The sequence below is a fragment of the Chionomys nivalis genome, chromosome Y, assembly GCF_950005125.1.
Source record: "Chionomys nivalis chromosome Y, mChiNiv1.1, whole genome shotgun sequence".
NCBI lineage: Eukaryota > Metazoa > Chordata > Mammalia > Rodentia > Cricetidae > Chionomys > Chionomys nivalis.
In genome coordinates, this window is record NC_080113.1 from 5,126,037 (window position 1) to 5,148,168 (window position 22,132).

General features: G+C 37.9%; 1 protein-coding gene and 2 pseudogenes across 1 annotated transcript; 1 reads left to right on the plus strand and 2 right to left on the minus strand.

The window, feature by feature from the left end:
- Positions 1-22,132, plus strand: part of LOC130868812 (ubiquitin-like modifier-activating enzyme 1 Y) — a 964,755-nt pseudogene that overhangs the window by 16,687 nt on the left and 925,936 nt on the right.
- On the minus strand, positions 8,565-9,047 carry LOC130868846 (probable ribosome biogenesis protein RLP24; annotated as a pseudogene).
- On the minus strand, positions 13,229-20,813 carry LOC130868844 (RNA-binding motif protein, Y chromosome, family 1 member B-like). The gene is given in 10 exon segments (XM_057760864.1): positions 13,229-13,275; positions 13,278-13,550; positions 13,903-13,991; positions 14,069-14,154; position 14,754; positions 15,507-15,615; positions 16,290-16,439; positions 18,516-18,690; positions 20,117-20,223; positions 20,705-20,813. Coding segments are annotated over 10 exon segments (1,146 nt in total).

The window sequence follows — 22,132 nt, forward strand, 5'->3', positions numbered from 1 at the left end:
AGTATGAGCTGTGGGCAAAAAAAGTTTCAATACAAGGAAACAAGTCAGACACACTCATAACAGGTATCTGTGTAAATGTTAAAATGTTGTTCATGTAAGAATTTTGAAATGGCCAACAACACTGCTTTTCATTTTACACTTTGAGCAGAGGATTCCCCTGTCTGAAATTATACTTCTTCCTCATTTATAACATAGGCTGTTGTTCTACTGGCATACCATCTGTAAACACAAGCTTGCGGGATAGAGGTTTGACCTTGGAGGTCAAGAGAAAAATAAAAGCATGAGATTTAGCAAAATGTAACACTGGGGAGGCTGAGATATCAAAAAGCTCAGCCAGGGAGCTAAGAGGAGCTATGATGAAGCAGAGTGGGTGTCATGGTGACAGCTCATGCTGGAAATGATGTGGTGCCAAGGAAACATTCCTCCTTTGCTAGTAGGAGTGTAAACTTGTACAGCCTCTATGGAATCAGTTTAGTGGTTCTTGAGGAAGACAAGAATTTATTTACATCAAGCTCCAGCTACACACACACTCATCTTCATTGCAACTCTATTCATAAGAGCCAGAAATTGGAAACGACATAGATATTCCTCAACAGAAGAACGGATAAAAACATGATACTTTTACATAATGGAGTACTGTGTAATTTGTATGCAATAGAGCAAACAAAAAAATCATCCTAAATGAGTTATCTTGACCTACATATAAATATGGTATGCATTTGCTTATATGTGCATATTATCTGTGAAATCAATGATAACAAACCTAGTATCTATAGACCCAGAGGTGTTATATATAGAGGAAGGGAAGAGGGCAAACACGGATCCCCTTTGGAAGAGGGAATAGATCTTTTGGGTGGATTGACAGGGTGTGGGAGGATAAGAATAGGAGAACCAGGTACAGAGTGGAAGGAGATTTGGGTTGAGAGAGTTAATTTTGGAGAGAGATGGATGGAATAGAAGGGCTATTTTTGTGAGAATATGTGGAAACCTAGCATAATAGGAACTCTCTATAATAAAAGAAAGGAATCTAAGTGAGGGCTCTTAATTACAGGTAAGACAGAGTCCAAGAGTCTTTTATCACCAAATGAGAATGCATTGCATCCAATTTTTGACCAAAAGGGTCCCATGGAATCCCCAAATACCCAGCCTACTGCTAAGACAATGGACTGTCCACCACAAACTGACAGTAGGTCTCCTTCACTAAGGAAAACACCCATGTAATTCACTGAGCATGGAGAAGTCCAGTTGGCACCTACACAGAACCTCCACCATACATACATACATACACACATACATACATTCTACTGTCTTTGGTGTGGAAACATACTCTGCAGGCTACTAAAGAGAAATGCAGACACGAACTCCGCCACCAAACATTTGAGCTACAATATATTCTGCCTGACAATGATGGTATAGAACTTGTGGGAGCAACCAACTGATGTCTAATTTGACTCAAGGCCCACTCCACAAGACAGAACTCCTACCCCACACTGCTTGTGTGACCAAGAACCGGAGACCAGATAGCCAAGAGACCTAAGGCAAACACTACAGATAACAATAATAATGATGGTAAGAGTAATAAAATAATACTAATATATCAATAAAATGACTCCTGATGATACCCTGCTATACTCACAGACCAGTGCCTTGTCATGTTAACAACAGAGAGGCTCCTTCCTCAGCAGATGAGAACAGATGCAGAGATCCAGTTCCAGTTCTTACTCAGAGAAAGAATCTAAATAAGACATCTTCATAAATTCTTCCCCACAGTACCAAGGGACTCCTGCAGAAGAGGAGGTGCAAAGAGTGTAAGAGCCAGAGGCATGAGGACACCAAGACAATGATGTCCTCTGAATCAACTAAGCCAAGTGCTGAAGAACTCTCAGAGTCTGCAGCAGCAAGCACAGGGTGTACACGAGTCTACTTACCAGGTCATCTGTTAAATATATCAGAGCTTTCATTTTAGTATTTTTATAGAATTCCTGAACATGTGAATGAGTGGATCTCCAGCTCTAGAGTCTGTTCTTGGTGCTCTTCCCTTCCTGTTGGAGTTGCCTTGTCCAGTTTTTTGATTGTTTTTGTTCTAAATCATTATATCTTGTCATATTAGGTTGTTATCTCTCAGAAGCGTGTTCTTTTCTAATGACAGTCAGAAAGACAGTGGAGGGGAGAAGATGTGGGGACTAACTGAAAAGAGTAGATAGTAGAGAAACTATCATCAGGTATTTTAAAAAGAATTTACTGTAAATGAAATGAAAAAACTCATTAGAAATGAAAAACATGAAAGAAAGGGGAAAGATAATGACAAAGCTCTCAAATATTGAATCCAGTTCTCAAGGTATTGAAATCAGGCATATGGAAACCTCCTTAATCTCATCTAATTAACATACCCAATTAAATATACCACTATATCCTAACACAGGGTTTTACCCTTTACCTTTACAAAATGCTATTTGCCAACAGGCCACATTTGTCTCCTCTCTATCCAGAGGCAGTCCTTTGTCCTTCTGGAACAAATGTCCTTGGCCCTTTCATTTGTTCCCTTCCCCTTCTCCCTAGTCGCTATCTTCTTTCCCATTGTATACTAGTTCATGCTAGCACAAACCTCCTCTGCTTCTCTTCTTAAAAATTATACCTATTGAAAGACCCCTCGGGGAGGACCTTCCCTCAGGAGGAGACCCCTGAACCCAAGGAACAGTCCGAGACCACTGGCTGCAACGGCAAGAGGTTTATTGGGTGTACACAGGTACCTGCGGGCAGCAAAGTCTTTCAGAGAACTTGCGCACCCTGCAGTCTGGGGAAAGGTCTTTTTATAGGAAAAGGGTGGCAGAAGCAGTCATACAGAAGCAGATGGATGGTTACAGGGATCCCATTGGTCAGTTCGAATGAGGCGATGGGTTCACTTGGGGACAAGTTCCTTGGGGACGTGTAGATCTGATAATAGCTGACTTGGCTCTATCTAGGGCTCATGTGGTTTTTTCCAGAACTTTTCGTTCCCCTCCTAGGCCTGATGTCTGACCACAAATATTCTGTTTGGCAGCCTAGGAGTACCGACTTCACCTTGAACTAATACTTGTTTGTGTGAAGGCCTTGCAAAATGGCGTTACAGCAGCTAAGCTGGAATCTTTGACTATGAGGTTATTTGCTGCTGTTTTCTGGTTTTCCCCTGAGTCATAATGTAGTCACTTTAACCTTTCTTTCCCACTTAATAAAGGATTTCTCTGAAAAACCACGTGTTTGGGTGGTGTTTGTATCTAATCCTGGTTCTGAGAGGAAGTCCCTGCCATGTGGCAGTGGGTTGAGGGGATCCCCATCAGATAGGAGCTTTCTTTCTTTCTTTCTTTCTTTCTTTCTTTCTTTTTTTTTTTGCAAAGAATTAATTTGGAACTTTCCATGCTGTATTACTAGTTAGCAACTGTTGTGTCTACTAGATATTTACTTAATTTAGCAAATGCCTAGAGAGTGTGTGGCATTATTCTGAGTCCTCATTACTATGAGAAGGAAGTAGCATAGGCTCTGCCTAATCTGTCCCTCTGGGATTCTTATTTTTGCTCAAGATATAACTTCTTAAGAGTTGGTGAAATCTGTAAAACAAGAGGATAAAATGTCTATAAAACAATGGAATCTTATGGAGACTAGGCAGAGCAAAAATACATACTCTTCCTTTGCTGTTAATGTGGAGAAAAAAAACACAGCGAGGAGTTGACTTCCTACTCCTATCCACCCTACAAGCTGGACTTTGAATGAGAAGTGCATGCTGTTTGAAAGTGGATTTAGCTTCTTCATAGAACCCTGAGTTTCCCTCAAAGGAACACAGAAAGTTTTTGGAGAAGGACACACTTTAATCATCAGTTTTCTCTTCACTATTCTCACCTCTATAAGCTTTCGTGAATAATGCACAAACACATTTATTTCTCTCCGAGGAGAAGCACTTTCTTGGAAATGTTAAAAAGCATTGCAAGAATCGGAGGGCAGTGTTCCCCTCTGCTCTCTTGCTGTACTTTGAAAGATAAGCCCATTCTTTTGGAAGTGAGTGTATTCAGATTCGTAAAAGACTTGTGAGTTTCCCTCGAAGACACACGCAGAGATTTCTGAGAAAGACACACGTTACTCCTGCATTTTCGAGTCCCAGTTAACAGCACTCCACAGGCTTACCTGAGAAAGGCATATATGTGGCTCGCTGAAGAAGAGCAATTTCTCGAAACAGTTCAAAGCCTTGGTAGAGGTAAATGGAGCGTTCCGCTTGACTCTGTTTGCTGTACTTGAGGATAAGCACTTTCTCTTGAGAGTGGAATTAGCTTCCTGATGGAGCCATAAGTTTTCCTCATAAAAACACATGAAGCTTTCTGAGAAAGACACAGGTTACTTGAAAGACTTCTCTCCACAGTTAACGACTCTAAAGTTGAAAAAAAAAAGTACGTAGATACTTTTCTCCAGAGAGACGCCCTCTCTTCAAAGCATTGGGAACAGTCAAAGGAGCGGTCCCCTACACTTTGTCGGCTGTCCTTTGAAAGATAAGCCCATTCCTTTGAACGTGGAACTAGCTTCTTCATAGAATTGTGTAGGTTTCCCCCAAAGAAACATCCTGAGAACGACACGCGTGTCTTTTCTGTTTTCAGGTCCCAGCTCTGTAAGCGTACATGAAAAACTCACATACATAGCTCTCTCTAAAGAAAAGCAAAGTCTTTTTTTTTATTCTTTTTTTAATTAATATTTCCACCTGCTCCCCGTTTCCCATTTCCCTCCCCTCCTCCCAAATTTTGCTCCCTCCTCCCACTCCCCACCATCCCCACTCCTCTTCTCCACCCCCCACACCATTCCCCCTCCCTCTCGATACTGAAGAGCAGTCCAAATTCTCTGCCCTGCGGGAAGATGAAGGTCTTCTATCTACGTCCAGGAAGGTGAGCGTCTAAACAGGCTAAGCTCCCACAAAGCCAGTTCATGTATTAGGATCGAAACCTAGTGCCATTGTCCTTGGCTTCTCATCAGCCTTCATTGTCCGCGAATCTACCCAAAGCATCATAGGAAGTGAAAAGGAGCGAGCGTCCCTAGCACTCTACGTGCTGTACTTGAAGGGAAAGCACATTCTTTCGAATGTCCATTGGCCTTCCTAATACAACCGTGAGTATCCCTCAAAGAAGCCAGGACAGCTTTCTGAGAAAGACACACGTTCCTCTAGAGTTGTCTATTCACTCTTAACCCTTTTTTCTAAGCTTACCTGCAAAAATGCAAATGCGTTTCTTTCGCCAATGGAGATCTTCCTTTAAACCCTGCGAAGCATTGGTAGGCATGAGAGGAGTGTTCCCATACACGCGATATGCTGTACATTGAAAGATCAGCATAATCTCTTGAAGTGGTTTCTCACCTGAGTTTCCTTCAAAGAAAGAGGCAGCGCTTTCTGAGAAAGACACGGTTGACTTAAAGTCTCTCCTCCCTCTTAGCCCCTCTAGAAGCTTTCGTGTCAAATGCACAGACGTAGTTCAGTTCTCTAAAGAAAAGGACTTCCAACGGAATGTTCCTTCACACTCGACATGCTGTCCTCTGAAGATAAGCACTTTCTTGCCAACGTGCTTATTTAGCTCCTTGCTAGAACCGCACGTCTCCCTCAATGCAACGCACGAAGCTTTCTGAGAAAGACACACTTTCCATTTTCGTGTCCTACCCTGGTCTTATGTGGAAAACGCACATACCTATTTCTCTTTAAAGAGGAGCGCTTTCTTTAAACCATTCAAAGAACTGTTAGACGTAATGGGAGTTCTCCTATCCACGCTACAAGCTGGACTTTGAATGAGAAGGGTGTGCTTTTTGAAAGTGGATTTAGCTTCTTCATAGAACAGTGACTTTCCCTCAAAGAAACACAGAAAGTTTTTGGAGAAGGACACACTTTAATCGTCAGTTTTCTCTTCACTGTTCTCACCTCTATAAGCTTTCGTGAATAGGGCACATACACATTTATTTCTCTCTAAGGAGAAGCACTTTCTTTGAAATGTTCAAAAGCATTGCTAGTACTTTGAAAGATAAGCCCATTCTTTTGGAAGTAAGTGTATTCAGATTCGTAAAAGACTTGTGAGTTTCCCTCCAAGACACACTCCATAAGCTTACCTGAAAAATGCATATGTCTACTGCACCCACCTAAGGGCTGGCCTATCAAAGGCCAAGCAGTTTCTTTATTAATTAACCAATGAAAGCAACAGATAGATAGATAACACTCCCACATCATTTCCCCTTTTTCTGTTTAAACAAAAAAGAAGGCTTTAACTTTAACATAGTAAAATTACATATAACAAAACAGTTATCAAGTAAGAATTACAGTTACAATATTTACATCTATTTTATCTTTTATCATAATTAAGGAAAACTATAACTATAACTAACCATTCTTCAACCCCATCAAAGACTCCAGAAGGATATAATATTACGTAAGCAAATAAGAAGTCCAAAACTCTAGAAATGACAGAGACATCTCACTGCCTGGACAGTCATCCAAAGTTCCTCTGTACCGTTGGGGCATCCATCTTCTGCCTACAGACCCATAGTATCCAGCAGACTTTTCCATGAAGCAGGAAATTTCAAAGACAGTCAGTCACTATCTGCTGTGTCCTGCAGAATGTCTCACAGACTCATGAGTCAGGAACCCCGAAAGATCATCTCACCTTTAGGCAAGTTCAGCAGTCCTCTTTCAGCGGGTTCTTTGTGTCCAGTTTATGCAACATTCCAGGCAAGAGCAGTTTCTTGCCCAAATGGCTATCAAACTCCATAAGGAGCCTCTTCGATGCCCATCTTCTTCTTGAAGTAGATTGGTGCTGCCAGGAACAGACGTGTCTCATTGTCATGAAAAGTCCTAAGTTATTAAAACATTTAAATGCCATATTCTGCAGTCTTTGAAAGAGATGAAGAAGGCCTATCTGAAATATATCTATGCATATCTAACTAACATGACTACAAACTTGACTAGTATAGATGATTATCTATTAACATATATTTCTTAATTACACATTACATTTTTAAATGAACTATACAATCACAATACCTTAATCAATATCAGAAATACATATAAGAAAATTGACCTTAAAATCCATCCCAATGCAAATTATCCATATCTATCTCATATCCCTCTTTAAATGTAAAAGAACATTTATAAACCATATTTGGGAATATGGGTGCAGTTATTTCTCTCCAAACTGCTTCGAGCTGAATAGGGGCACTGTTAATCAGATCGTTTAGGGTGTAACCTGTGTGCCAGGTTTATCTCAGTCATCAGTTGAGCGAAGTAATTTTTTGAGGGTGTTCACAGCAACCTTTCAGGAGGGCGTGGTCTGTCATACCATATTGGGATAGAAGCAATCCACAGGGTCTAATCCTCTGTGAAAACAAAAGAAGACCCTCTCCAAAGCATCATATCCTTAGACCCAATTTCTGAAGTCATACCTTTATGAAATCCATTCTGGTTTACCTTGGCAACCCATATAATGAAATGTCTCTCTGTACTTAGCTCCTTCAGTCAAAAATTTTAGAGGAAACACAATAAAATACATAATCCAGACTCTCTGTGAATTTTCCATTTTTACGTGGCTTATTTTCCTTTATTTCTTTTTTTTTACTTTAGAAATGGTTTTATTTATGCACAAATTAATAGGCAACATTCTTTCCATCTTTCCATTCTGTTTTCCAAAAACAAAGAGTTTTTGTTTGGCTGGGTTTTTTTTTTTAAGAAAATCAAAAATGCTTAGTGTGATGGCGCACACCTTTAATCCCAGCATACAGGAGGCAGAGGCAGGTAGATCTCTGTGAGATCCAGTACAGCTAAAGCTGCACAAAAGAGAGACCCTGTCTCAAAAAAAAAAAAAGAAAAGAAAAGAAAAAGAAAAACCACAAAATAAATTTTAAAAGGCACCAAGATTCTTCTGCTTCTAGACCATTGCTGGGCTGGAGAGAATTGGGGGTGGAGGGAGCAGAAGTCCCAACTTGGAGTTGAGCATTCTCCAAAGCAGTAACAAGGTACCATCCAGGAAGTTTATTAAGCCCCGCCCCGCCCCACCCCCACCCCACAAGCTGCCGACTACACAGCTGAAGCGGGGCAGAAAGCCCAGCATAACTCAGCAGCACGGGGGCACTGTATGAGGCCATAATGCAACTCTAAGGAGATACTAAACAGACTAAAGCAAAACAAGAGACTGGGGTTGTCATGAGAATGGTTAGTTCCTTGCTGTGACCTCTGCATCAATAACCCTAACAAATAAACTATCCTAGTGCAAGGAAAATATTACTTTATTACAAATTTCACACTAGCATAATAGTCAATGCAGAAACGCTGCCTGGTGCCATTAAGCAACAATTCAACCATGTTATGCCCAAGGTTCACACCTTCATCTACACACAAACTTTCATGTTTCTGTGAGCATAACACAGTGAAGCAGAACATTGAGTTGAGACCCACATGGATGTTTTTACAGGCTGCACTGTAGAGAGAAGCACGCGAGTCACCTTTGCCTGGGGGACATTATGTAACCAATCAATAACTTAGGGACCGACAGTGTGCATAGGGCTGGCTGCAGGCGGCACCATTAGGAAGCGCCCTCCATGTCCACATCCTCCTGTAACTGCTGTACCATTTTTTCCTCCAGCTGCTTTCCTTTGCCTGTAAGAGGAGCCCAGATAAGGTGGATGTTCTGTTTGACTTTGATATCCTGAACCTTCTGTAGCTCTTTGTTTTTCTTCAACCTGTTCATTATAAACTTAGCCTGCCGTTTCTGTTTGATCTCTTCAACCCTCTTCATTGCATCAATACTTTTATTCCACAGTTCTTGCTGGTATTTCACAGGTTCATTTCTACGTTTTTCAAATTCAAATGAGTTTTCCACCATGAGCTCCTTGCCAGCTGCCTTCCGGAAGGCTTTAGTCCACCTGACCTTGTGTGGATTCCACTTCTTGAAGTTTCTACACTTGGATTTGCAAAATCAGAACACCTTGCAGTCATTGCGGACGAACATCATGCCGTGACCAGGGTAAATCGGCCCGGAACAGAAATAACATTTCTCGATCCTCATGTGTTGACTCCACGTGGGCCCCACCTCCAAGGCGCCGAACTTCTTTTCCTTTATTTCTTTTTTTTTTATTTATTATGTATACAATATTCTGTCTGTGTGCACGTCTGCAGGCCAGAAGAGGGCACCAGACCTCTTTACAGATGGTTGTGAGCCACCATGTGGTTGCTGGGAATTGAACTCAGTACCTTTGGAAGAACAGGCAATGCTCTTAACCACTAAGCCATCTCTCCAGCCCTTTCCTTTATTTCTTATAATACTCTTTCTCTTTAAAGACTTTACCCTTTTTTTCTCTCTTTATATTTTTTCTTCTCTCTCCCAAGCCTATGTCTGAATCTGTCCTATTGTGAATCTGTAATTCTTTACTATCCAGGAGCACTTCACAAAATGCTTTACTATCCAGGAGCACTTCTTAAAAACTTAAGTTGCACCATGTAGAGGTAATATGGTACTGCCTGTTTACTGCCAGTCTAAACCTCAACTGCACTGTTATTATGGTAATTACGATCGTTCCTGCCTGAGGTCAGCACAGTTCAGCAAGGTGGAGCAGCTTGTGTCTCTGAGCTGCAGAGCAGTGGGCTGCTCTGGATGTTGGCTCCAACTCTCTCCAGTTTCAAAATGGAGTACTTACCATTTTGTGCTAGGTCTGGGGCCACCAGGTAGGAGCCACACTCAGCACTTTAACTCTGAGACTGAACGTGTGGCACAGAAACTCTTTTCATCTAAGTTACAGCCAAATCTGACACACAGAGCACTGCATAGTCTGGAAACACCTCTCTGTATGGTGGCAGGAATCCGCCATGCTCTTCCACCTGCCTAAGCCTGATTCGGCCATCTGCCCAGGTGCAGGCGGGGAGCCCTGAGCCATTGGCATGGTCTCAGCTACTTTCCTCCCGATCCCAAGTGGGAACAGAAACATTCAGTTCCATAAAAGCCATTGAAATGCTTTAAAAAGCCAGAGTTTGCAGTGGCAGCACAGCCCCAGGAAGCCGCGTTTTAAAATGACGCAGCTTTTTTTCTGCCACTGTTGCTGAATCAGGAAATCTCTCTACAGCACGCCGTAAGAAACAGCAAAAGACTGTGTTAAACTCTTTTTTTTCTCTGTTTAAAATTAAGCTCTCTCAGGTTTTACATGGAGTTTGTTACCACGTTGGGCAGCCACTCTCTAGTGACAAGCAGAGGGCTGTGTCGTGTCGTCCCCCCCTCCCATTCTCACACGACTAGCTTAGCCCCAGAATAATAACATGGAAACTGTATTCTTCTAAACACTGCCTGGCCCGTTATCTGTAGCCTCTTACTGGCTAACTCTCACATCTCGATTAATCCATTTCTAATGAGTGTAGCACCACGAGGTGCTGTCTTACTGGGAATATTCTTAACCTGCATCCATCTCTGAGAGGATAGCTATGGCAACTGACTCACTTCCCTTCTTCCCAGCATTCTGTTCTGTCTACTTCACCCACCTAAGGGCTGGCCTATCAAAGGCCAACCAGTTTCTTTATTAATTAACCAATGAAAGCAACAGATAGATAGATGACACTCCTACATCAAAAGGCAGACAAATAAAATACATTTCCTAAAGCACTGGGGAAAGATTTATACTCAGAGCACAGAGAGTTGAAGATTATAGGCAACTGGAAGCTTATTTCACATACTGCTTGAGGTATCTGAATAGAAGCAAATCCACACAAAGGTAGAAGTGTATAGTAATACAAGGCAAAGTTTGTCTACAATTAGAGCCAAACTTCTGAAATATTTGAAATCAAAATAATTGATATGTTTAAACAAAATGTCTATCTGTTGAATCCAGACGACCTAAGATGATGGTGCTGGGAAAAGCAGGCTTTGGCAATTCACTTGCTAATCACACTTTGTTGATGTAACTTCTCTGATGCATAGCAAGAATTAGATACTAAGTATTTTTCCCAAGTTGAGTAATTATTTTTATAATCTGCATAAAATTAGTTGATAGCACAGTGAAGACCAAAAGATGTCTAAGATCCAAGTGGTTCCCTTGTCTCCTCAGCAGCAACTTTTCCAACAGTACCTAATATATACACTAAAGTCAGTATGGTTCTATTAGCACTTTGGAGTCTCCTGTCAGACCTAAATGTCCCTCACATACATGTTAAGGGTGGCATTTCTTTCAATTGTTGATTTAGGTTTTCAGGATTTGAAAGCACTAGACAAGTTCTTCTAAAAAAGATGGTTAGCTACACATTTGTATTCTCAACAAAAATCTACCTATAGGAGACAGAAATCCCATAGGTCTTATAAAAATTCCAAGGAATCGCATAAAGGAATCTTATTTTTTCACCTTTCATTAGCTTTTTATTGACACCGACAAATATGCATGAACAGAACATGTAAAAAAAACTGAACAAATTTATAAGAGAATGTTACCATTTCCCCAATTTCTCATCCTATGTGATTTGTTAGTAAAACCCTTGACTGGCAGTTTTCCCTTTTTATTTAAAAGCATGCATGTATCTTTTCATCAAATAATGTAAAATTACTCTTCGAATGATCAAGGAAATCAAAGAATCCTATTGTAGTATAGTGAATTAACAATAATACTTACAGCCCTGGCTGCAAATCCAGGCATTCAGTTTCACTTAACCTAGTCCTTGATCCACAGAGCTACATAGCAGTGGAGTCTCAGTGCAAAGGACAGGTCCTTGATTTTTCTGAGCTTCCAGGAACACTGGTGAAGGCTAATCTTAGGAAAATGTGAAGAGGAATGACAAGACAAGGATACCCTAACTTCTTTCATTGTTTGCCAAAGTTTATTTTCTGCCAATTAGATCCTAAATAACCAGACTTAATTAAAATATTAATTAACCAGACTTAATTAAAAATAGCTTAAGCTAGTTACTATCCCTTACAACTTAACCCATTTCTATTAATTTATGTGTTGCTACATGGCTTATGACTTGTTACTTCATTTTCTAAATCTCCTGCTCCTTGTCTGGCTGTCAACCATACCCTTTTCCCAACATTCTGAGTCTAGTTTTCCCACTTAAACTCTTCCTGTAGATTCTGGCCAGTTAGCTCTTTAATAAACCAATGAGAGTAACCCATCTTCACAAGCATCTAAAATAATTATTCCACAATATCAGCTTTTTAGTGTGGGTCTTACCAGCTCTGCTGTGTCTTAGAGACTTACTTGCAGTTGTGCCTCACTCTACTCCTAGATGCTGCTTCTACTGGTAGCTAGCAGGACTGGCCAGTGGGTACTAGAACCTGTTGTGTATTTCTAAGTTCACAGAACCAAAAGTGCAAGAATTACAGTCCCTTTGGAGGCACAATGTTTTTAGTTTTCCATCTTTCACATATAAAAATCCCTAGTGGTGGGTTTTTGAGAGTCATCCAATCTACTATCTATCCAAAATTTGACTGACATTGCTAAGGTAGCCTTAGTTTATTTATTCTTCTCTACTTTCTCCTTTTACATTTTAGTCTAGCATTTTTTTCTGTATTCTTTTCAGGTTTTACTTCTAAGATTGTAATTTCTCCCAGATTTTTCTTACCAATACTATGGCTATAATGGGAGTCAACACTTTGGACAAATCTGCAGCATGAACAATTATACTTGTGCATGTTCCTTCCAAGTGCTTTTGTAGCCTCATATATTATCCACAGTATTTGCATAGATTTAAAGTGAAGTTGCTTATTACAAATGATGCAAAATTCTTCTATATATTGACATATAACACTAAACTTATGTCTCAGAATCCATAAACTTTAATACGAACTCACTCTCTAAATAAAGATGTTTCTATGTTTTTTTTAAACCACAATAAAACCAGACAATGGCATCTCATTGCAACTTTTATTGACAGACTTTTTTTAACAATGCAAAAACTTAATCTCTACTAGAGTAAATTCTATTTCTACAATTAACAATTAAGAAATTTTATTTAACAAAGAGTTACTCTGAACAGTTATATCTTTCTCATCTTTAGTTTCAGAAAAGAATTCATGGTTGGAAAGTTAACTTATTTCACTTTCCCCCCAAACTAATGTTTTTCAGTATTCAAGCAACACAGTAAAACTTAAAATATGTCTCTTCTCCTAAATAAACATATTTTAGAGTTCAGATAACATAGGGATAACATTTTATTTTTCCTTTTGGAAATGAAGTTAGGCACACAACTAAAGACTTTTAGTATCTGCCTCTACTTTCATATCTGCTTTCTCCACGACCTCCAATAGAGCTCCTAAACCTTGAACTACTACTGTATGACTCACGAGATGGCATATACAGCCTATCCATAGGTGAATGCTCTCGTTCTTGTCTGCTCCCACGCTCAGGATATTCCCTATCAAAAGGTGGATGAGTTCCTTGCCTACTGCTATGTTCATAACCCCTTGAGTATGTATCACTTCTGCTGCTTGAGTGATTTTCTTGGCTTCCACTATATCCATCTCGTGAGCCACGATAGTCATCATAGCGGTTGTTTCCCCTGTAAGTCCCTCTTGCGGATGGTGCCACACAGAAGCTTCCTAAAATCCACAAACAACCATTAAGAAATCAACAATTTTTTAATAGTATATAATGAATTTAAAGTTCCAAATACTTAGCAATATGTGCTTTTATTTTCTGAAAATGGGCTGGGATTTCAAATTCTCATATTGTCTCTTAACTCACTGAAATAAGCATTGACATTATTTTAAAATGCTTTTTCACAGACTAGATAAATGTAAGAATGCCTATTTACTCATAATAGGAATAAGTTAAGAATGCAAAATTACAAATATTGTAAACATCCCCTAATTAATCAATAATCCATGCTACATTTCTATGTAAAATTCAATTAAACAGCAATTATTTATTAAGTAAAAATAGGACTCTTACCATAACTTTCATAGGTATCTCTGTATGAGCTTCCACTAGAACATTCAGAATAATCTCTATCCTGTCCTCCACTATAGCCAGCATGTTCACTAAATTGTAAAAGAACATTTTAATTAATGCATGAATAAACAATTTCAGAAACATATTCCATAAAAAATTGTAATACCTGAAGACTTTAGATGCGTGTTCATCCTGAGAGCTGTAAAAGTCATAATCACGGTATCTGTATCCTCTAGATGTTGATGCATATTCCTTGATGTCTCGAGAACTTGGATAAACTCTCCTTGGATAACTTAAATTAAAAATAATCATTCAATTTTTTAGGTTTGGTTAGTGGTCCAGTGAATTCAGGGGAACTGGCAAAGATATTAATGGGTACTTCTCTAAATAATACAAGCCAATGGCCCCAAACATGAACTGCGTTCATAAAAATTACTAAATATTATTATAAAAATTCAAATAAAATATGCTAATTAAGCACAACTATCAGAATTATTAAAAAATTTTAAAATGCAGACAAACACAATACTTGGGAAGAGAAAGATTGTTAAAACCTAATACCTTAACACAAGACTGGTAAGATATAAAATGACAGGTTTTTTGTTTTGTTTTGTTTTTTTGATTTTTCGAGACAGGGTTTCTCCGTAGCTTTTGGTTCCTGTTCTGGAACTAGCTCTTGTAGACCAGGCCAGTCTCGAACTCACAGAGATCCGCCTGCCTCTGCCTCCCGAGTGCTGGGATTAAAGGCGTGCGCCACCACTGCCCGGCAAAATGACAGTTTTATAAGGTAACATATTACTATATTAGCAAGCAATTTCATTCCAATACACTTAAAAAAAACTGAAAACAACTCTAATAACTGTAACATGAATGTCCCTACCATTGTTACATCACAAACAAAACCAGACAGCTTAAAAATTATATACATGTAGTAAAATATAAGTCATAATAGAAATACAATAATTTAAAAAATTAAATATATTAATATACTATCTAAAATAAACAGCTCAAATCAGAATACAGCATATTATTTGAGCCTTATTAATAGTATATATCTAGAATATGACTGTGCAATTGAAAGGTAATAATTTTTTGTATTGAGAACAGATGATAGAGTTTTTAATTACACATATGCAGAGCACGAGTATGACTGTGAAAGGACATCCTCAAATGTTTGTTCTTAGATATGTTCCAAAGTCTGTTCAAGACAGTGTCTCATACTGTTCTGGAACTTTGTCATACAGGCTAAAGGCACATGAGGTTATCCCAACAACACAGGTGAGGTTATAGGTCTTATGCCTGACTTTTTCATGGGTTCTGAGTATCTGAACTCAGGTCTTCATCTTATGAAGGAATTACGTGGCTCAATGAACCATCTTTCAAGTTTCTTGAAAATATTTTTTGTAAGTATCTATTTATGTAATTATCATTTGTGAGAAATGTGCTAGTGTACGGTGGCCAGAAAAATCTCTTTTTTCCTGAGATTTTGTGACATCTTGACATCTCCTTAGACTTTGACACTAAATACATTGTTTTTATTTGGCACTAAATACATTAATTAATTAAAACAATGAAAATTTAACCATTTTGCTATTTTTCTTTACCTGTCTTTAGAAGAGTGTCCATAATCCCTTGGTAACAGGTAGTCATCTCTTCTGGAAGACAGTGTCTCTTTTCTTGGCACATTTCTAGAAATCTCTCGACCATGTGGTTCTGGACATATAATTGCAAATACTATTTTGCAAATATTTCAAGTTGTAAATATTTCAAAGTAACATAATTAACAATGGATTTTTCTTTCCAAAATACTTTTTAAAATATTCTAATACAAGCACACTCCATCTCTACACCTGCCTTGTATGAAGAAATAATCACTTGGTGTGTTATTTTCTGACACAGTTGTCATATCAGTAAATGGTACCACATGTTTCAAACATAGTTTTCAATGTAGTCAAATATCAATCTGCCTGTTTAACTTATAGTTAACAAACTGCTCATTTATTTTCATTACTCCAACTATGTCATTTATATTTTAATGATCTTTACTCATATTGCTTATTGTGTGCTTCATTATGTTGTTTCTCTACCACCTAAAATTCTCTAATCAAAAATGGATGTAGGTGGGTGGGCCTTGGACTTCCCACAGGGCAGGGTGCCTTGCCCTCTCTTAGAAATGGACAGAGTAGAAGGAGGGTGTGTGTGAAGGAGCGGGAGGGAAGAGGGAGGAGGGGAGGAAGTGAGAATTTTGATTGGTAATACTTATAAAGTAATAATAAAAATATATAAAAAACTCATTATCATCATGTTTAAAATTTTTGGATACATCTAGAAACCTAGACATTTCCTGCTTTCTTTTATGTGTGTGTGTCTGTTAGGCAAGAATTTACCCTGTCCTCTCAGTCCAGTACTCCTTCTTGTCAGAGCAGAAAGAGTAGATCTTTTAAGAGAAGGACCTTCATTTTTCGAAGATAAACTTCTTTTAACTGCAAAGTGTCTCCGAGAACTCATGTTGAAATCAGGAGTATATCCACAATCATCTGCATTTAAAGTAAAATCTTCTTAGATAAGGGACATCAATACTTCACAGAGTAAGGTCTAATTGTCATCACAAACTTATTAATTAATGCTATGGTCTTAGAAACTAGCATTTTTCCTAAATTGGTAAAATTTACTATTTCCTTTTGAAACTATCATTCCAAATAATGGGCAAAGGCAACTTTAACATTTATTGTATAACTTAAAGCTCTACACTCTGTTAAAGAAATGATAGAGAACTAGAGGGAAGGATAAACAAAAATTTATCAATTAAATAAACCGAAAATATGTATTACATATAATTTGTTTCATTACTAGGAAGAATAAATTAATTTTCATGTATTCTTATTTCCAGTAATATTCTATAAGGCACATCTATGAAATACAGTAATTCAAATGTAAAAGCAAAATATACTTACCAAATACCAAAAAATAAGGATAAAGGAAATAATACATCATACTGTTAAGAAAGTAACACTACTTATGAAACATACATTAAATTCTTAAAATCATTTGTTTAAACATTTAAGTGTACATTCTAATTCCGAGTCGTAAATAAATTTCTATTTTCACACACGAGACTAAAAATGTTAGATTTAACTCTTAAGAGTAATCCATCTTAGAAAATATCACCTGCCAACAAATAACGTATTATCAAAACAGACTTACTTGGTTGTTGAGGATTGGTTAATAAACAATTAATATACATTTTAATAAAATTTGAATTTGTTTTTAAAGTATGTTCATCATTACTACCTAAAACCATTGTGATGTATCATCATATTCTCATTCATATAGCAAAGATTAACATTTATATAACTAGAAAATGGTGTTACAGAGTCATCAACTCCTTTGACCAACTCAAGGTTTAAATACTTAAACGAGGATAAATTTTGTCATCAGGTTTATAAACAAACTGTCATTAAAAGAACAAGGAAAAATAAAACAAACAAACAAAAAAGAACAAATGAAAAGTTTTTCAGATAAATGCACAATAACAAATGTTGTAGGGCCAATCCTAACATTTGAAAATATATTTCTGAGTTCTTGAAATTAATTTTATTTTCCTATTGACTGCTGTTTTAACTTTTAACCCTAAAAGTTAGAGGTACAATTCACATTTAATTCTGGGCTCTGCAGCAGAAAATGACAAACATGATAAGAAATAAATTGTGCAGAAAACCTGTTGAATGTATAAGGGCTAATATAAACAGCTTAAGAACTTTGAATTCTTCTGTATAATGGTGTACAAAGTTAACATTTAAACTAAGATTTCAGTTGTTTAAATTAATCTTGCAATACTTTGAAATAATTTTTCAGCTTGGTGGTGGTAGTGTATGCCAGCAGTCAGGAGGCAGAGACAGGTAGATCTCTGTTGTGGGATATTTTGATTGCACTCTGACACTCCTGACACTACCACTTAAAGTCATACCTTGAGTCACAGAGGTGGAACTAGTAACTAGCTCAGCAGAAATGCCCAGAGAAGTCAGGAATTCAGGCAGACACAATGCATAGGAAGGAAAGCTTATTAAGGACTTGGTTCTGGGATGAGGTGTATCTTGAAGTGACTCTGGTCAAAGTGCAAGGTCAGCTAGTTGCTATTCAGTCTCTTTGAACTAGCAGATTTTCATCCCAGTCTTTAACTTCTGAATCTTTAATATTATAGAAGGATAAAGACTTAATTTAAACCTATATGTTACAGCTGTTGCAGAGTCATGCCATAGACACCAGAAGTCTCTCCAAGTCATGGTCTGAGTGGCCAGCTGGGTGCTGACTGAGGGGCTTAGGGCAGCAGACAACAATTAAAATAACAGTAGATTGATGTATAGCCAGTAAGCCAACAGAAAAACATCAGATCTCTGAGTTCAAGGCCATCACCGCCTATTAAACAACTTTCAGGACAACAAGCCCTACACAGAGAAACTGTCTTGAGGAAACCAAAAATCAAACAAAAAGGAAATAATTTTTCTAGATAAAATTAACAGTTTTGCTCATAATAATGTAAATAAAAATAGAAATATTGTGGCTATATTATCTTACCAATTTTCAGTCTTACTGCTACCACTATGTAAAATTACCCAAATGTTCTTCACGTGAAGGGTGACTTCTTGCTCTGCTACTTTGTCTTCTTCCACATTTCAAAATCCTTGAATAGCCTCTGCCTCTTGAAATGGGTGGTGGTCTCCACCGACTACCACTTTCAAGTGATGGTCTGCTCGCTTGCTCTACTTTAATTTTTTTTCCATCTAAAGACTTAAAAAGATCAAGAATATTATTAACAATGACAAATTTATTAACTTACATGTTTTAACTCTCAGTGAATCGAACATGATTTTTTTAGAATATTTGGATTCTTAAAGCAAATACATACATGTTCATTTTTTCCAGAAAGGAAAACATATGAGACAAAAACAGAATGCCAGTTTTTTTACCATCTGAAAAACAGAGCTTAAAATACAAAATGGCATTATCAAGAGTTAAAATAAATGAACCATAAAGGTTGGTGGAAGTGGAAGAACCCTGTTATAACAAATGATCAGTCCTAAAAATATCTAAGTAAAACAGACAAAGCAGGTTGTACACACACGTATGTATTGTATATATGCAACAATGAAATAAGAGACCATGAATTTGAAAGAGAGCAAGGAAGAACACACACTGAAGGATTTGAAAGGAGGGAAGGAAGAGAGAAATGACAAAATTACATTAAATCCCTCAAAAAAAAACATATTTTAAAAGTTGCTGGAAAATTTTAGAAAAAATAGTAAAGAATAAACTTAAAAGTAATTTTAATTTTTTTTCATGACTCTGAAAACTGCTATGGGAAATGCAATCTAGATTCTTAGATGCAGAAAAACAAGAGTGTCTGCTGAACCAATTTTCTAAAATATATAAATTAATGAGGTGACCATTTTCAAAATTATTCTTACATAAAGTGGTTGTTAAGACAAAACAGAATTCCAACTATGTAAAAATAAACAATGGTTGATGAAATAACTTTATAGTTATCTATTCTGATAATCAAAATCAATTTGACTTAACTGACATCTGTAAGATTTGTAATCTATTCAAAGGTGAATTTTACGCAAACGACTTTCTCAAGAACATTTTGGATGCTCACCTTCCTGGACCTAGATAGAAGTGGGAGGACCTTGGTCTTCATGTAGAGCAGGGAATTTGGACTGCTCTTCAGTATCGAGAGGGAGGGGGAGTGGACTAGGGGGAGGAGAAGTGGAGTGGGGATAGGGGGAGGGGAGAGGGGGGAGGGGGCAATATGTGGGAGTTGGGGAAGGGAAATGGGAAACGGGGAGCAGTTGGAAATTTTAAGTAAAAAAGAATAAAAAAAAAAAGAAAAAAAAAAAGAACATTTTCCCACAGAATTTCTTCCATAACCTGCCCAAACCTTTTTCCAACATTCCAATACTAGGCTATTGCCTGTATCTTGTGAGTATCTCTTAAAGCGTATATATACTCAATTTACACTATAGCAGAATATGATCCTGATGCAGATTTAATGTATATGACAGTTTAAACCTTCTAAAATCATAATTTTGTTATTGGTTTATAAAAACAAAGCTAAAAATGTCAGTCAGTTTTTGTTCGTATTTTAGCAAACTGAAAATACCATCAATTAATAGTATTAACTGTTTAACAAAGTATATTCTAATTATATTCTTACCACTCCATTCATTTCTCTGATAGCATTCTTTGCATCTAGAGGATGTTGAAAAGTAATGAAAGCAAAGCCTCTAGACTTCTTAGTTTCCCGATCTTTCATCAAAATAACTGGAACAAACAAACATTTCTAATTTATAAACTTTATAAACCTAAAATTTCTACAATTTTCTAAAATTATCAATTTTTAAAACACTTATATTTTGAAAAGCGAGGCACAACACAGCACCAATCATTAGGACAAACTTTAAACAAGACCCTAAAATCTTATGTTCACATTGTTACTGGCATTCTCAGTATCAACAGACAATAAATTTAGTGCCAGTCTGTTATTTTGTCATATATCCACAGCATACACACATGTGCATGCATGTACACACGTACATACACACATGCATACACATACATACATACACACACAGACACAATCTTGGGTATAATTTTATCTAATGCAATCAGTTTTATAATGAAGAGAAAATTATAAAAACAATCATGCATTTACAATAATGAAAATATCATAGTTTCTATAATTCACAAAAAAATACTTTATATACACTCTGAAGAGACTTAATAGTATTGTTTTAAGAGGTACCTTGTGCCATGGGTCCCAATCTTCCAAATACTATTTGAAGAGTTTTTTGTTTGGTCTCAATGTTGAGGCCTCCTATGAAAATTTTCCCAGGCTGATCAGCTTCTGCCATTTTTCTATAAGTAGATAAAAGGATAAAATATCATTATAACATGCTTAAAACAAAAATACAATGAAGCTGGAGAAATTACTCATTTCAGAGGATGCAGATTTGATTCCTAGAACATGGCAGTTCAAACTCTAATTCTGGCCTTCATGAACAAGCACATGGTTCAGAGGCACACATATAAACAAAAGACTCATATAAAAAGTACTAAGCAAATAAAACAAGGAAAATACATAACCTTACATCTTAATGGTATCTTCTCTCTCATTATTTAGGACATGTTTGCTTATAGTAATAACTTTTCATGTATCCATTCTATTGGCCATTTCCTCTAGCTTTCTTCAAGCCTGCCCTTCCCATGAAGAGATGTGCCACTAACGTGTTTTACCCATGCTGCAGCATCCCATTAGTCTGCCTTTCCCAAGCTTTGTGTTCCAACAGCCTGTCCTACTCAGGTGGGGGTGACCCAGCATCTACCTTTTACAAACAGTAGCATCCCACTAACCTGTATTACCCAGTCAGAGGTGACCTAGGACCCTACCCTTCTCAGATAGCAGTTGTTCTACCTAGAGCGCAGGATTTGCTAGTTTGCTTTTCTCAGCCGGTTTACTCAACAATCTGTCCTACACAGGCAGAGGTGTCCTGTTCCATGATCAGTCCCATGCTATGGTTTCATGCTGCAACAGGCACCTGAGGTTTTCAGTGCAGCGTCCCACATGCATGTGCTTCTCAAAGAGCAAGGTCCCACTCGAGACTTCACTCAGGCACCTTATCCTGCAAGACTGGTCTTTGCAGAGTGCACTGTAGCAGGAACCTATAATTTTTAGAGTCCAACAAATTTGCCTCTCCCAGGCTGCAGCGTCTTACTAGTCTGCTCTACCCTAGCAGCCACATATTAGGGTCCTTAAGGAACTGTGGTGTACGGTCAGCGTGCCCCACCCAAGCAGCAGAACGTTGTTAGCCATCCTAAGCTAGGTTCCTGCCACAAACCCATCTGTAGGAGAAAGTGGCATCTCCCCTTCCCACAGGGTTTCTCTGTAGCTTTCTAGCCTGTCCTGGAACTAGCTCTTGTTTAACAGGCTGGCCTCGAACTCACAGAGATCCGCCTGCCTCTGCCTCCCGAGTGCTGGGATTAAAGGTTTGCGCCACCACCTCCTATCCAGCGGCATTTTAGCATCCTTTTCTTTACAGGCTACAGTATTTCACAAACTGGCCATACTCAGCCGGCCTTATATAGGAGGAGTATTCCCCGCACAGAGACCAGAATCTTTGTAGCCTACTCAACCAAGTGGGCAGTATCTTAGAAAATTTCCCTATCCCAATTA